This window comes from Syngnathus scovelli, chromosome 15 (assembly GCF_024217435.2).
Source record: "Syngnathus scovelli strain Florida chromosome 15, RoL_Ssco_1.2, whole genome shotgun sequence".
Classification (NCBI taxonomy): domain Eukaryota; kingdom Metazoa; phylum Chordata; class Actinopteri; order Syngnathiformes; family Syngnathidae; genus Syngnathus; species Syngnathus scovelli.
Window position 1 is genome coordinate 10,056,772 of NC_090861.1, and position 16,310 is coordinate 10,073,081.

The following is a 16,310-nucleotide window of genomic DNA, read 5'->3' on the forward strand; positions in this document are numbered from 1 at the left end:
CGGACTGTGTTCCAAGTTGTACAATGACGCTGCTCTCGAGCCATGCCCATCTGAAGCAGTTCTTGATCCCGTTCGGCTCGTCTATTTCCCTGGCACGATCCTCATGCTGGCAAAAACTTTTGCTGATCTAGATCAGTGGTTCTTAACCTTTTTGACAATGACATACCAGCTCTGCCGAACCCCTGAAGCCGACTCACCGAGATCTATATACAGTCAAACCTCGGTTTTCGACCACAATCTGTTCCAGAAGGCGGTGCGAGAAGCAAATCGGTCGAATTCCAAATCTACTTTTCCCATTACAAATAAGACAAAAAAAAACGCCTTTTTTAAACATTTTTTCATTTGCGCATTTTTGTCTGATCGCGCAACTGCAGCGCACTGCCGAACGCGCAACCGTAGCACGCCGCCGACCGCGCAACTACACCGCGCTGGTCGCATTATTGTGACAGAGCCGTCGCTGAAATTTAAAAAATATTTTTAAAGTCTTGATGTACTTTCCAAAATTTAAGTGGACCTCTGTGCGCAGGAAGCTTAATTTGGTCCGATCGCGCAACCGCAGCGCACCGGGCGCTCACTATCGCATTGCTTTAAGAGCGACCGTCTTTGTGTTTTAGGATGGCTTTACTGCTCCCACTTGCTTTCTTTGGAGGCATGACTAGGGGTTAATACAATCCTCAAAGTAACGAAAATACAATAACGAACGGAGTTAGTCGGCATCCGGGTCGCCCGGTCGGGTTTTCTCGGGTCCTTTCGGCTCATCTCGCGAGGTTCGACCTCCGAATTTTGTTCGACAACCGAAGTAAAAAATCTCGAATTTTTCGTTTGAATTCCGATTTGTTCGAGAATCAGGACGTTTGAAAAGCGAGGTTCGACTGTAACTATTTGTAAATAACTCGTCTACAAGTGATGAAAACAAATCGCAAATTCACATTGTGGTGGTGTAAAAACAGTAGTTCTCCGCATAGGTTAAGTTAACAAATGGAAATTATGTGACGGAAGTAGCGCCAAAATGCTGCCGAAAATAAGGCGGATGTTGTCACATCACTGCTGCCAGTGAGTTAGGTTTATAGAGGGAAGCTGATTTCCGTACTCACAGCTAAACTAATTTTGCCTTGAGATGTGCCAAAAGATGCCGTTGCGGCGGGGAGGCGAATGCTCGCGAGTTGCTGAGGCTAATGTTGCCCCCCCAATGAATATAAATTTAAAAAAATTCTCAACGGATTTGCACGATTCATGAAAATGATACTTTCGACGGAAAAAAAACACGAAAATCCGTGGATCCGGGCAAAATTCTCATCCCTGCGTCCCCTAACCTTCGCTCGCAAACGATAGTCTTTTTACATACTTGCAAATCAGTGTGCCTCTGCGAGACCATTGCAGGTATGCATTATCACAAATTTAGGCAATAAATTAAGTGTGTTCGGACCTCCATAGTGGAGGCTCTGCCGAAACCCTGAGACAGACTCACCGAACCCCTAGGGTTCGATCGAACCCAGGTTAAGAACCACTGTTCTAGAGCATTTTCTATTCGAGCTCCAGAGCTTTGGACTGCCCTACCGATAGATATCAGAGCTGCTACCTCAATAGAAACTTTTAAGACACAATTAAAGACACATTTTTATGCTATGGCCTTTAATTAACCTGTGTTAGCCGATTCGGCTGGAGTTTGTGTTCTCTGTCCTGCCCACCTCCCTGGGTTAGGTGACACCTAGGGATGTGAGGCGGAATACCACCCTCGAAGACACTGCCAGGACAATTGAGGGCACCTTCCTGCAGCTCTTCACTTTGAATATGGAGATCCACTTTTTCTTTGGATTGTTTTACATTGTGTGTTCTACGTGTCCTCTGTCAAGTCCTGCACTTAAAAATGTAAGCGACCAGCTCTCTGTTTAAAGGGTTAAAAAGTCTATTTTCTCCCTCTACAACACTAAGGCGCTAAGAGTGAAAGACGCGCGTTTCATTAAGCCAGGACGGAAAAAGATTCGTTCTGAGACTAACCGCTGTTCACGCAATTAATCTATTGTTAGATTAATTCTGTCTTTTCCGGACGCCAGTCCCGTTAAAATCAAAAGACCCCGGTGTTGAGTAACTACTTGGTCGATACCCGGGATCAAATTGATTGCGGCCGTTTTAGCGGCTCTCTTTCCTAAAAGATTCGGGGCTCTTGTAACCGCTCAGAATATTTTAGCTGTAAAAATAATTACAAGTCTCAATTGTTCGAACAACCAACAATAATTCCACTCACCAATTTCAATAGAGCAAAAATTATTCAGTCTCGAAGTTCTCTCGATTGAAAACTCAAAAATATAGCAAAAAGAGGAAGATGGCAGGGTATAAAATGCTATTTGGTGGAAAAATCGAGTGATCAGTTCACCTTGTTCCAAAAATCCGAATTCTGTTTAAAAAGGACAAGCTGGCCTAAAGCAGGCAGAGGATGACGCCTTAAAAATGGCTCCATTCTGCTGCACCGAGGTCCACGTCTCCTAGACTGTCTTTAAGCTTAAAATTTGACAAAGTCCAATTTGAAGACACTATGAACTCATTTTAGTAGATTTTGGTCTAATCTCAAAAAGAATGAAAAATCTATCTTCATCTAATCGGCGTTCTTGGCCCATGAGTAGCCCGCAGGGGCAAAGCCCTAATGGGGAGTGTGAGAGAGCCAGCTAGCGAGCCCTGTTCTTTGTTAGGACGACATCTTTATAGGCCTCCGTATGTGGGTCCTATGCCAGCTTGGTCACGTACCAGTTTTTCCATTACGTCATATACCTGTTTCCCAGGATTGATTCTAGAATAGACTGCAGCTGCATCTCCAACCTCAACCGGATGAGGTAACCTCTGGGTCAGGCTCATGAGTCATCCGCAGTACTCCACCAAGTAGCATCACTGTTAATGTTACATTTGCCTGGGCCTCAACCGGATGAACATGACCTCGGGTCACGCTCATGCATGGGACGCAAGCCTTTCCACCACACAGTATCACTATTAACCCCTGCCTCCTTCCTTTGCTCACATTTATACATTCATGTGTAAATGGAACATCAATGTTAAATACATGTTGGATATTGATTAAACATCGTGACAATAATAACATACTTTCACAATAGTCAACTTAACACATAATCGTAACTATGATCATGGGTTCTCCTAGTTAGCAGATTAAAATACTCAAGCTGTTTCAAAGTATATATTATAGCAAAACAAAATAATATAAAATGATCCCAAATTGTGTGATGCTATGCATAATTCAGAGAGGTCGTGTTTCTCTAGTCACTAACAAATTAACAATTTAACTTATCTACTAGTTTCCATCAGGTTACCCTTATGTCAAGTCAATCTAACTTTGGCACCATCTTCTGGTGAAATTTGGAACGGCAATGAAGGTTGACTGGTTCAACCAACTGTTTAACAATAGTTAATTTTGAAGAACTAACTTTTAAGTAACCCTTACACAGGCTCCCTCCTTCAGGTCTCCCATGTCAAGCTTTGTCACCATCTCCTGGTGAAATTTGGAATTTCTTCTGAGCCAATTCATCTGGGCCAAATCCAATACACATTCACGCACCATCTTGTACCTAATCACTATGTAACTTGACACCTCTCTGCATCCATTGCAGGCTGGTCACCCTGGAAGGGGGATCCTCCCATCTGTGGTATCTGATTTGTGTTCTTCATAGGGGTCTTTTGAGTCATGCTTCGTCCGGTCCCTCACCTAGGACCTGTTTGTAATGATCCTACTAGGGGCATTAAGCCCCAGACAACTTAGTTCATAGGATCACTGGGACATGCAAAACCCATCCACCATGGTAAGGTGACGATTCACGGAGAAGCTTATTATTCTATAATAAACTTATTTTAGGGAACTAATTTCCATGACCAACCAGCAAGCAGCTCCACGTACACAGACTCTTTTTAAATACTCCAAGCTACGCTACGCAACACAGGAACACGGGCATACCAAATCCAACGTGAGAAAATCTTGGTCTTTCAAGGAGGGGAAGCTCAATTTCGGCCTATATCATAAAATGCCGGTTTATTTACCTGCTGCTTGGTAGGGACAGACACTGCGATAGAAATCAGTCTCCAAACACAAGCTGCTAAAAAAAGAACCCAGCAGAAATAGAAGCTCGATTTGTCGCTAGTCGTTTTTAACAAAGAAAATGTCTTTAAGAAGATTAGGAAAGTCTCCAGTTCACCTCTGAACCAAATGAAAATTAAAAAATGCTCCCACAAATGTTTACATCAAAAGATCGCTGATTTACTCATTTCACTGTAAATCAAAAAGTGGTTCAGTCTCGGACAGATCATCCAATCATCATGCAGTAGCCGAGAGTCCGGGTCGAACGAGGCCAGCCCACTGCCCTGGAGACCCCCGGAGATGCTGGGCGTCCGATGGCGGGACAAAGCCCAGCATTTATCCAATGACTCGTCTCGTTTCGCTGCATTCTTTGCTTCCCTCTTGAACTCGGTGGACACCCAGTGTCTACACTGTTTAAAGCACTGTGAAGATGTGAGAATGAGTGAGAGGAAAGCCGCATTACCAGTGATAAGAAGCTGATTCCGAACAAATGTTGAGCGCCTTCAAGCACATATTTAGTCAATGACATGTACACGCAACAATGTATATTTGATCTTTTTTTTTTTTACATTATACGAGAAGCTGCACTTTCCTTTGAGTCTTAGAGCAATCGCCTCTGCCTCTGATACAGCTATCTTTGGTTAGATTTTTCCTGCTCAAGCTGATGTCATGAAGTCTCCCCATACATCATGTCCTCCTGTGTGTGTTCCCCCTGCTCCTGCGATCCTCTCTTTTAGGGCACAGCCTGAATATGCAAATTAACTAATCACAAATACCTCTGTGGGTTCTGTTCCCCTTGAGGCAAATGGTCACAATAAGGTGCAATTCCCTTCGTCTCCAGCCAGGAACCGATAACACCTCCAAGCAACCATAAACTGGGTGGGGGCATGCAATCTTTTGTCTTCTCTCCTTGAAAAGCGCCAGAAGGTCTATATGTCAATCAGTTTATTATCATACTGTAACTTTAAATTTAGGTTTTAAGTTTATTGTATTTGTAGTATTTATTGTATTTGTAGTAAGCCTATTTGCAATGTCAAACTATATGTATAAATGGGAATATACCTCACATCCTGTATAATGTAGTTCTGCAACTTGAAAACAAAAACACTTCCTTAAAAATCTGATCTTGGCAGATTAGTAAATTTATTCAAATATTATATTCAGTAAAAACTAAAGAGAAAAATACATATACATATATATACAATATTCTGTAGATTGTTAATTGTTAGTAGTTATTGATTCATGTTGGGTTGTGGAGGGTAAAATCTTAAGCAGTGTGATCAAAAACAGGTGCTGCCGAGCCATTCATCCTCAACACCTTAGTCACTGTGAAGAAAAAACAATAACAAACACACAATTTTTAGTATTTACAGACTTTTTTATTTAGATTCCCCCATAAGACTCAAAATTCCCGGAAGTTGGCTTGTTGAAAAGATTGGAAGCACTGGACTTCCAGCAAGGAGGCTGACCCTTGCGCTGAGTGTGGCCATTTAAAGGATCTCCTTTTTGGATGAGCGGCAGAGGTGATACCCCATATGTGGACTTCAGGGGTAATGTAAGTCAAATGAACCCTTATCAATATCAACTGAATATATAATGACATAAAAACAATTCAGCTTGCAAAAGCCTGTAAATTTTTGTAAATGTAGATGCCAATTGATAGACAAAACACTGGGTCTTACCTCAGGAGTGGTCTCACCAACATTGTTAACTAGTAGCTGTTTCAACTGCTGCACTGACTGAGCCATGCAGTGAACCTGTCATTGATTGACACAAACATAAATTGAATTAACCAAAGGTTAAGGTAAGGCAGCTTTATTAATCTAGCACGATGCATAAACAAGGAAGCACAGTGTGTTTTACATGACAAAAATGCATTTAAAAATAAAGTACAGGTATATAAGAGAACTTACCAAATTATTAAATGAACATACAATCCGAATTCATCGTATATTTAACGTTTGACATCATAACCACTAGTAAAAAAGATGGAAGCCAAGCAGTGAAGGCTGTCGCTTATTTTTTTTCCAGGCCTTCATCTTAAAAGTATTTATTCATACGTACATTTTACCCTTCATTCTTTTTCAAGACAATGATCCAGTCTATGGTATTATCCTCCATGATGTGCAGCTTAGTTTAGTTCAATTAATTAAGAACCAAACAGCGACCGCTTGGAAGTCCCTATTGTTTTTGTAAGAATCATTTTTTTCCGTAAAGGGAAACTTTGCACACTCACCCTGGTGAAAATTTTTTATATTTTAAAGTTGTTATAAATAATGAAAACAAAATGGCTGGTGGCAAAACAAAAAACAATCCTGGTCCGTTTGATCTAGTCTAGGGGTCTGCAACCTGAGGCTCTTCACCCTCATTGGAGCGGCTCCCTTTGAAAAAATCCCAAACATAAATAAATGGGATTCATTTTTAATCCATTTTTATTCATGTTATTAGCTTATTTTGTTGGGCAGTTATCATGGAGTTTGAGTTGATGCCAGCTAATTTCAAAATTTTAAGTACCGTATTTTTCGGACTATATTTCGCTCCTCAATATACGTCGCATCAGCCATAAAATGCACAATAAAGGGGAAAAAAAACATATATAAGTCGCACCTGAGTATAAGTCGTATTTTGGGGGAAATGTATTTGACAAAATCCAACACCAAGAACAGACATGAACGAGCAACAACAGGCTACACGATAGGTATGCTAACGTGACAAACACAAACGAAGAGCTGAGAACGGGCCTGACGTAACATTAACAGTTATTCAAATAACTATAACATAAATAACACTTTTATCAAACCATCTGTGTCACTCCAAATCATTAAATCCATTGATCATCCTTTATGTTGTGTGTGGGCCGCGCCGCCAGACTCGTCGTCAGTTGCAGTTCAAATTATTCCATAGGCCCATATAACGATTATATAAATTATATATCAAATTCCTATTATATAAACAACAATATTATCAAATCATCGGTGTCATTGCAAATCATTAAATCCATCGATCGTCCTTTATAGAATCAACGCGGCGTGTGCGCCGCGCCGCTGACGTCAGACCCGTCAGGTGCAGTACAAATTATTCCACAGGCCCATATAACGATAAATAAAGTATATATCAAATTCCTATTATATAAACAACAATATTATCAAACCATCGGTGTCACTGCAAATCATTAAATTCATCGATCATCCCTTATGAAATCAACGGCGCACACCGCTGACGTCGAAGCAGTTCAAATTATTCCAATTATAAACAATTTAATCAAACAATCTCTGTCACTCCAAGTCATTAAATCTCGTGATCGAATCCTTAATCCTTTATGTAAACAACCGCCGCATGTGCGCCGCGCCGCTGACGTCAGTTGCAGTTCAAATTACAGTAATCCCTTGCTACATCGTGGTTTGTTTATTGCGATTTCACTACATCGCGGATTTTTGAATTTTGAAAATTCGTGAATAATTTCACATATAAGTCGCTCCAGAGTATAAATCGCCCCGCCACCCGAACTATGAAAAAAAAAAAAACGCGACTTGTAGTCCGAAAAATACGGTACTAAGTTACAGCCCCGACATAAGGAAAATCTGCAGCAAACTTCAGACACAGAAGTCATAGGCAAGAAAAATAGCAATTAAAGGGCATTTTTTCCCCCACAAAACGCAAACATTTATTTCAGACTGATCAGATGATGTAGTTTTTTTATGTTCAGATGCTTACTTGATTGCAAGCTGAGCAAAAAACCAGAAAGAGGACCAGAAAAAAACTGACATAGACTTGTCAAAGACACTCCCAATTTTATATTTATTTTTTAAGCTGCAGCTAAATGTTTCATTTATATTAAAGTGTGGTAGTTTATATTTAACTTTTACACAAATATAGGAAGGACTTAAATAGGCCTACAGTTCAAAGTTTAATTTATTTCAAACTACACCTACAAATGCACACTGCACTTCTGTTGTTATATTCAGTGGGTGTAACAAAATTAATAAAAGAGGAAAACTTTTAAAAGTTTACAAGGTCTCTTATTCTTTGCAGCTCTTTTTTCGCAGAAAAGGGGGCAAAGTGGCTCTTTTGATAATAAAGGTTGTAGACCCATCCCTGATCAAGACCTACGGAAATTGGCATGAATGTTTAGCAACCCGAGACATACAAACTAGTCAATTGCAGCCAGAATGAACAAGATTTAAGAATTTTTGAATGTCCAATTTTGGCCCATTTTCGCACATTTACAGCCGTCATATTTTTGCACCCTTGTCCGAGAGGATTCATCCTATTGATTTCAAATTTAGATTGTACCGTCTTCAGACCTGGGACAACAATTGGGAGTTTCTGAAATACTATATGACAAGGGTATATGACAACATTCTCTTACCTATACCTATAGGTTAATTAGCAGAAATACATTCAAGAAAAAAAAAATTATCCGGTTGATTTCAATTTTAGGTTGTACCGTCTTCAGACCTGGAACAACAATTGGGAGTTTCTGAAATACTATATGACAAGGGTATATGATACCATTCTCTTACCTATACCTATAGTAGGTTAATTAGCAGAAATACATTATAGAAAAAACTTCCTGTGGCCAGTAGGGTTTGCTACCTCTATGATGAAAAATACGTTTATGGTCTTCAGGCCTGGACTATCATCAATTGCATAAAATTTGAAGAAGCTAGGATCTTCTGGGTCAAGTTACAGCAGTTTTATTGTTATGGGCATCATCAGATTTTGCGGTACCGCAACAGCCACACTCTTTACCAAAACCTCACAAAATTTGACATAGATAATGGGTCAACATCCAGAGGCTATAATGACATATTTTTAGTTAGAATCGTTCAACAGGCTTGGAGCAGTACATCAAATTGTAAAAAATATATCTTGCTACAAGAGTAAGTATGAGAGTATACCATCCCCAAATTATGTTCAATGTCTAATGCATAGCGCAAGGATTAAAATACAAACTAATTAATTACGCTGTCAGGCAGACAACAGTATTGTGGCAGAGAGATGCTCTCACATTGAAATTTAATGAATTCATGACACATTTCATCATACATTGATTTTTTTCAAAGTTCCATATTTAATTAATAGATGAAGCATTTGATTAATGAGACATCTATTTAATTATTCAATGGTGAAAACCAAAATAATTTAATGTACATTTATTTATTTTATTCCACATTTAATTATTTAATTAAGCATGTAATTAATTAATGAATTTTATATGAAACATTTCATGGTGTTATTTAATTTTGTCCCTTTCGGTCCTCCACAGTATAATCTTATATTCGTAAAATGATAAGTGCATACCTCCACACCAGTTGTCCATTGAAAATGTTGAATTAGTGCAATGATACTGTTGAGGTTGTCTTGAATGGAAACCATGGATACTTTTTGTGCAGCTGCAATCTCAGTCATTTGAGAGTACAGGCTATGATGTTTGTCTTTAATGCCTCTCAGTCTGTCCAGCATCACAAGTGAGTTTTCCTGTAGGAAATTTGTCAGTCATTAGTTGATGTAAAAACATTAAACTGCTCAATGTCCCAACTGCTTGATTATTAAAGCCAAGGTGGGGTGTTGTGGGATGGAAAATATTGGAACCATGTGTGGATTGATTCAAGTTGAAGATTGCCCGCTTTCACATTGGAGATCATAAATATTGTGTATTCACTTCCAAATGATTGGATGATTAAGTCACAACCATTGATAAAAGTGGGAATGTAGATTAACTTTGAGCCCTAATAATTCCTAAAGAAACAATAGGGAGTTTGCAGCAGTCGCTGCTCGGGTCGTAATAATTCCAGCAAAAACAAGAGGGACTTTGCAGCAGTTGCTGCTCAGGCAATAATATCAATAATAATGAAAAAAAATAATAACAAATAGAAATGCAATTTCTGGAGAAATTGCGTGTGAAGGTGAAGAAACTGAATAACTTCTACGGGAATGCTGTAGAATGATGTTGGAATGAGTTGAATTACTTGAGAAATGTAGAAATGAGTAGTGTAAAGCGAAATTTTGAAGAATTTTGGGTGAATTTCAAAATTGTAAATGTGAAATTTTTGGTAAGTGGGAAAATGTGAAATAGTTAGGCAAAAGATGAACAGTTGAAAGTTGGAACGGGTTGAATTGGTTGAAAAATGTAGAAATTAGAGTTGAAAAACGAAATTTTGGAGAATTTGGCATGAATTTCAAAATTGAAAATTTTGAATTTTTGGTAAGTTGAAAGTTGTGGAATACATAGGCAAAAGATGAACAGTTGAAAGTTGGAACGGGTTGAATCGGTTGATAAAAGTTGAAGTTAGAGCAAATTTCAATCCCTATAGAGAATGAATGGGAATTTAAAAAAAAAAATTGCGCCAAAAATTTTTGAAATTTGGAGCGAAACAAAAACTACAGGTACAAGAGGTTCACTTTGGAGTTCAAAAGTTGAAACGGGTTGAATCGGACAAAAATTGTAGAAGTTAGAGCAAGTGTTGAATCCCCATAGAGAATGAATGGGAATCTAAAAAAAAAAAAACATTGCGCCAAATATCTTTGAAATTTGGAACGAAACGAAATATACGGGTTCAAACGAAATACACAGGTTCAGGAGGTTCACTTAAAATGTTGAAACGGGTTGAATCGGACAAAAATTGTAGAAGTTTGAGCAATTGTTTGAAATTTGGAAGGAAACGAAATATACGGGTTCAGGATGTTCACTTTTGGGGTTCAAATGGGTTGAATCGGACAAAAATAGCAAAGGTTAGAGCTAATTTAGCTATTCATGAAATAAGGTTACTTCCAGTTTATTTAGGGCACTTCCGGTGTAATTTAAGGCACTTCCGGTTTATTTTGGGTCACTTCTGGTTTGAAAAGGTCACTTCCGGTGATTTGGGGCACTTCCGGTTTCATTAGGTAGCGTCTGGTTTAATTTAGGTCACTTCCGGTTTAGCTGAGGTCATTTCCGATTTATTTGGAGTCACTTCCTGTAAGAAAAATTGTATATATATGTTATCATGCGTTCTCTAATGAGTACTTATTCATAATGTTACTGCTCAGTATGCTTGCTGCTTTGCCTTGCTTATTCTTATCTTGTGCAACAGAACAGAAGGATTACGGCTGAGTCAGGGGCGAGATGACGGTTGTGTCAAACAAGATACTGCTGACATCTCAGCAGAAAAATGACATCCACCAGAACAGATCACATCAAACGATGCATCATGAACCTTCTGATCTTCCTTAAAGAACATCACTTTCTCTTTTTATCTCTCGGAATATTGCTTAAACTGTTTTGCTGATATAGCCATATCTGCACGCAACACTTTGTGCATTACTTTTTGTTTCTTTTCTTACGAGACGAAGACCACAATCTTTTTTTTCCCTTACCCTCAGGGGCTAATCGTCTCACACTGTGGGTAGGGCGTTCCAAATAAAAAGAGCGAGGAATGTAAACAGATTTTTAGTGTAGTCAGATTGTAGAAAGCAATCTGTATCTCACTCCTCGCGAGAAAACTCAATATTCTGCCTCACTTGTGTTTGTCTGCTGATCCTTTTCTTTTATACAGATATTCAGTTAGCACTTTGAACCTGACACTTCCGGTTTAGCTGAAGTCAATTCCGGTTCATTTGGGGTCACTTCCGGTTTAAAAAGGTCACTTCCAGTTTAACTGAGGTCACTTCCGGTTTAATTGGGGTCACTTCCGGTTTAATTTGGGGCACTTTGGGTTCATTCTGAGTTCATTCGGGGGCACTTTAGGGTCAGTCCAAGATGGCCGCCACACTGGAAGTGGAAGTCAAGGGTGGAAATGTGTAAGCATAGTGGAAGTGGGGGTGAAGGGGGTGAATATGGTAAGCATAAGGTGAACAAAGTGAATAAAGTTGGAATGGGTTGAATTGGTTGAAAAATGTAGAAAATAGAAGGGAAAAACAAGTTTTTTATGTGAATTTCAAAATTGAAAATTTTGAATTTTTGGTAAGTGGGAAGGTGTGTTATAGGTAGGCAAAAGATGAACAGTTGAAAGTTGGAACGAGTTGAATCGGTTGAAAAACGTAGAAATTAGAAGTGAAAATCGAAATTTTTGTGAAATTTTGTGCAAATTTTAAACGTGAAAACATGGAATTTTTTAATTTGGCAATTTTGGGAACGGAGGTCACTTCCGGTTTAATTGGGGTCACTTCCGGTTTAATTTGGGGCACTTCGGGTTCATTCTGAGTTCATTCGGGGGCACTTTAGCGTCAGTCCAAGATGGCCGCCACACTGGAAGTGGAAGTCAAGGGTGGAATTGTGTAAGCATAGTGGAAGTGGGGGTGAAGGGGGTGAATATGGTAAGCATAAGGTGAACAAAGTGAATAAAGTTGGAATGGGTTGAATCGGTTGAAAAATGTAGAAAATAGAAGGGAAAAACAAGTTTTTTATGTGAATTTCAAAATTGAAAATTTTGAATTTTTGGTAAGTGGGAAGGTGTGTTATAGGTAGGCAAAAGATGAACAGTTGAAAGTTGGAACGAGTTGAATTGGTTGAAAAACGAAGAAATTAGAAGTGAAAATCGAAATTTTTGTGAAATTTTGTGCAAATTTTAAACGTGAAAACATGGAATTTTTTAATTTGGCAATTTTGGGAACGTCCCCGATGTGATTTGAATGTGCTGAATGATGTGAATTTCAAACCGGAAAGATGTAAATGCTTTAGAATGGGTTGAATTGGTTGAAAAAGGAAATTTTGTGAAATTTTGCACAAATTTTAAATGTGAAAATTTTGAATTTTTTGTAAGTGGGAAGGTGTGGAATAGGTAGGCAAAAGATGAACAGTTGAAAGTTGGAACGAGTTGAATCGGTTAAAAGATGTGGAAATTAGAAGTGAAAATCGAAATTTTGTGAAATTTTGCGAAATTTTGTGCAAATTTTAAACATAAAAACGTGAAATTTTTGAATTTGGCAATTTTGGGAATGTCCCCAATGTGATTTGAATGTGCTGAATGATGTGAATTTCAAACTGGAACGACTAAAATGTAAAATGATGAATCTGCCATTAAGAATGAATGGGGAAAAATATGCCGGAAATTAGTGAATTTTGTGAAAACGGAAATTTTTTTGAATGGAAAAAAATGTAAGCAACGGTGTCATGAATATTTGGAATAAGTGAAAAGTGGAACGGAGTGAATCGGTTGAAGTATGTAGAACTAGTTAAGCATCAAATAAGTGAGGAATTTGTAGAATAACTAGAAAATGCAATTCCTGGAGAAATTGTGTGTGAAGGCGAAGAAGTTGAATAAATACTTGGGGAATGCTGCAGAATGATGTTTAAAGTTGGAACGGGTTGAAAAATTTAGAAATTAGGGTTAAAAATGTGGAATTTTTGGTAAGTGTTAATTTGTTAAATAGGTCGGCAAAAGATGAACAGTTAAAAGTTCGAACGAGTTGAATCGGTTAAAAAATTTAGACATGAGTGAAAAACGAAATTTTTGAGAATTTGGTGTGAATTTCAAAATTTCAAAATTGGAATTTTTGGTAAGTTGAAAGTTGTGGAATAGATAGGACAAGGTTGAAAAGTTGAAAGTTGGAATGGGTTGAATCGGTTGAAAAATATAGACGTGAGAGCAAATGTTCAATCCCCATAGAGAATGAATGGGAATTTAAAAAAAAAAAACTGCGCCAAAAATTTTCGAAATTTGGAACAAACCGAAAACTACGGGTTCAAGAGTTTCACTTTGGAGTTCAAAAGTTGAAACAGGTTGAATTGGACAAAAGTTAGAGCAAATGTTGAAACCCCATAGAGAATGAATGGGAATTAGAAAAAAAAATTGCATCAAAAAATTTTGAAATTCGGAACGAAACGAAAACTACGGGTTCAGGAGGTTCACTTTTGGGTTTCAAATGTTGAAATGGGTTGAATCGGACAAAAATTGTAAAAGTTAGAGCAAATGTTGATTCCCCATAGAGAATGATTGGGAATTTAAAAAAAAAGTTGCGCAAAAATGTTTTGAAATTTGGAACGAAACGAAAACTATGGGTTCAAGAGGTTCACTTTGGAGTTCAAAAGTTGAAACGGGTTGAATCGGACAAAAATTGTATGTTAGAGCAAATGTTAAATTTAGATCATTTCTGGTTTCATTTAGGGCACTTCTTGGAATAAGGTCACTTCTGGTTTATTTGGGGCACTTCCGGTTTAATTTAGGTCACTTCCAGTTTAGCTGAGGTCACTTCCGGTTTAGTGTGTGTCACTTCCGGTTTAATAAGGTCACTTCTGGTTTATTTGGGTCACTTCCGGTTTGAGTTGGGGCACTTCTGGTTTAATTTAGGTCACTTCCGGTTTAACTGGGGCACTTCCGGTTTGTTTGGGGCCACATCCACATCATTTGGAATGAAAAAAATGTAAGCAACGGTGTCATGAATATTTGGAATAAGTTAAAAGTGGAACGGAGTGAATCGTTGAAGTATGTGGAGCTACCGTATTTTTCGGACTATAAGTCGCGTTTTTTTTATACTTTGGGTGGGGGGGCGACTTATATTCAGGAGCGACTTATATGTGAATTTTTTCACAAATTTTTAGTTGATCATTAACACTACTTACTAGTATAGTTGATCACTTCACATGTCATTTTCATTTTAAACCGCATGAGGGCGCACTATGGCTGTGGAATAATTGAAGCCTCACTGACAATGAGTTCCATTCACTGACTTCCGAAGTCGGGAGATTTAATGATTTGGAGTGACACAGATTATCCGATAAACTTGTTATTCATGTTATAGTTATTTGTTATATAGTTTCTTTAGAGTAGCAACGTGTATGTTGTTAGACTTCAGTGGTTTTCGATTTTCTAGGGAGGCCGTGAAGGGAGCGGGGGGGTAGAAAGAGCGATCCAGGGCGCTTGCGTGTGTTGGCTCTCATGTTGAGCTCTTGATTTGTGAAATAAAGAGCTGGTTATCAAACCCATGTCTTGCCTGTTACTTTGGTAACACTACAATATAGTTATATACATAGATCTGTGGAATAATTGGAGCCGCCAACTGACAATGAGGCTGACGTCAGCGCGCACGTAGCTCCGGAATCGACAGCTGTTTTTTTTTTTTGACACAGAGGATGAATATTCCGGTGAATTTAGTGATTTGGGGTGACATGGATGGTTTGTTAAAATTGTTGTTTATATTAGATTTATTTGATATCTGTCTGACGTCAGCAGTGCACGTAGTTCCTGTGTCAACAGCTGTGTTTTTTTTTTTCAAATGACACGGAAGATGAAGATTTGTGATGAATTTATTGATTTGGAGTGACACGGATGGTTCAATAAAATTGTTGTTTATATTATTGTTATTTCATACATAGTTTCTATATTGTTATATGGGCCAGTAGAAATTTTTTAACTGCAACACGCTGCTGACGTCGGACTTGTTTACATAAAGGAGGACCAACTCGATCAATGGCTTTAATGATTTGGAGTGACACAGATGGTTTGATAAAGGTGTTATTTATGTTATAGTTATTTGAATAACTGTTATTGTTACATGAGGTCCGTTCTCAGCTTCTCGTTTGTGTTTGTGTCACGTTAGCATACCGTATCGTTTAGCCTTTTGTTGCTCGTTCATGTCTGTTCTTGGTGTTGGATTTTGTCGAATAAATTTCCCCCAAAATGCGACTTTATATATGTTTTTTTTCACTTTATCGTGCATTTTATGGCTGATGCAACGTATATTCCGAAGCGACTTTTAGTCCGAAAAATAAGGTAAGTGCCGAGATCCACAGTTAAATAGGCAGGTTTCTTTTTCCATGTCTGATAAGAACATTACCTTTCACTGTTCTTTAACGCAAGAAACATCCGAGCATTCAAGAGCACGCGATTAGTTTGAAATACGTATATGCCTTCACGCATGAAAACTGCAACTTACAGAAACTATATTTCACGTTCCCACTCTTCTATCGTGATATGTTGACTTGTGACTCGTTTTTTTTAAAGTCACACACTAACATATGCACACCGTCATATGTAGGAATCGAACTCATGGTGCCTGCACACAAGAGAGGGGAGTGTACCACTACAATGTCAAACTCATTTTGGTCTGGGGGCCACATACAGCTTAATCTGATCTCAAGGGGGCCAGACCAGTAAACTCATTCCAAAATTACATAGAGCTACCAGGAAGTCCACTTTTTTTCTTTGTATTAATGCAAAGAAGAAATAAAGTATAAAAATCGTTACATTAAATGAATTGTCCTTTTACATTTTACTCAGTTTTATTTAATAATTAAATACATATTATAGTTATT

At 38.3% G+C, this 16,310-nt stretch overlaps 1 protein-coding gene across 4 annotated transcripts in view; it reads right to left on the reverse strand.

The window, feature by feature from the left end:
* Positions 1-5,199: 5,199 nt before the first annotated feature.
* The window catches only part of ska2 (spindle and kinetochore associated complex subunit 2), a 42,493-nt gene continuing 31,382 nt past the window's right edge, over positions 5,200-16,310 (reverse strand). The window contains exons 3-5 of one of the 4 annotated variants that reach the window (XM_068653259.1): positions 9,380-9,556; positions 5,758-5,832; positions 5,200-5,401 (exon numbers count right to left, since the gene is read on the reverse strand). In XM_068653259.1, coding sequence (XP_068509360.1) covers positions 5,399-5,401; positions 5,758-5,832; positions 9,380-9,556 — 255 coding nt within the window. In that variant the 3' untranslated portion in view covers positions 5,200-5,398. The other 3 variants (XM_068653258.1, XM_068653257.1, XM_068653260.1) reach the window with 3 other exon arrangements.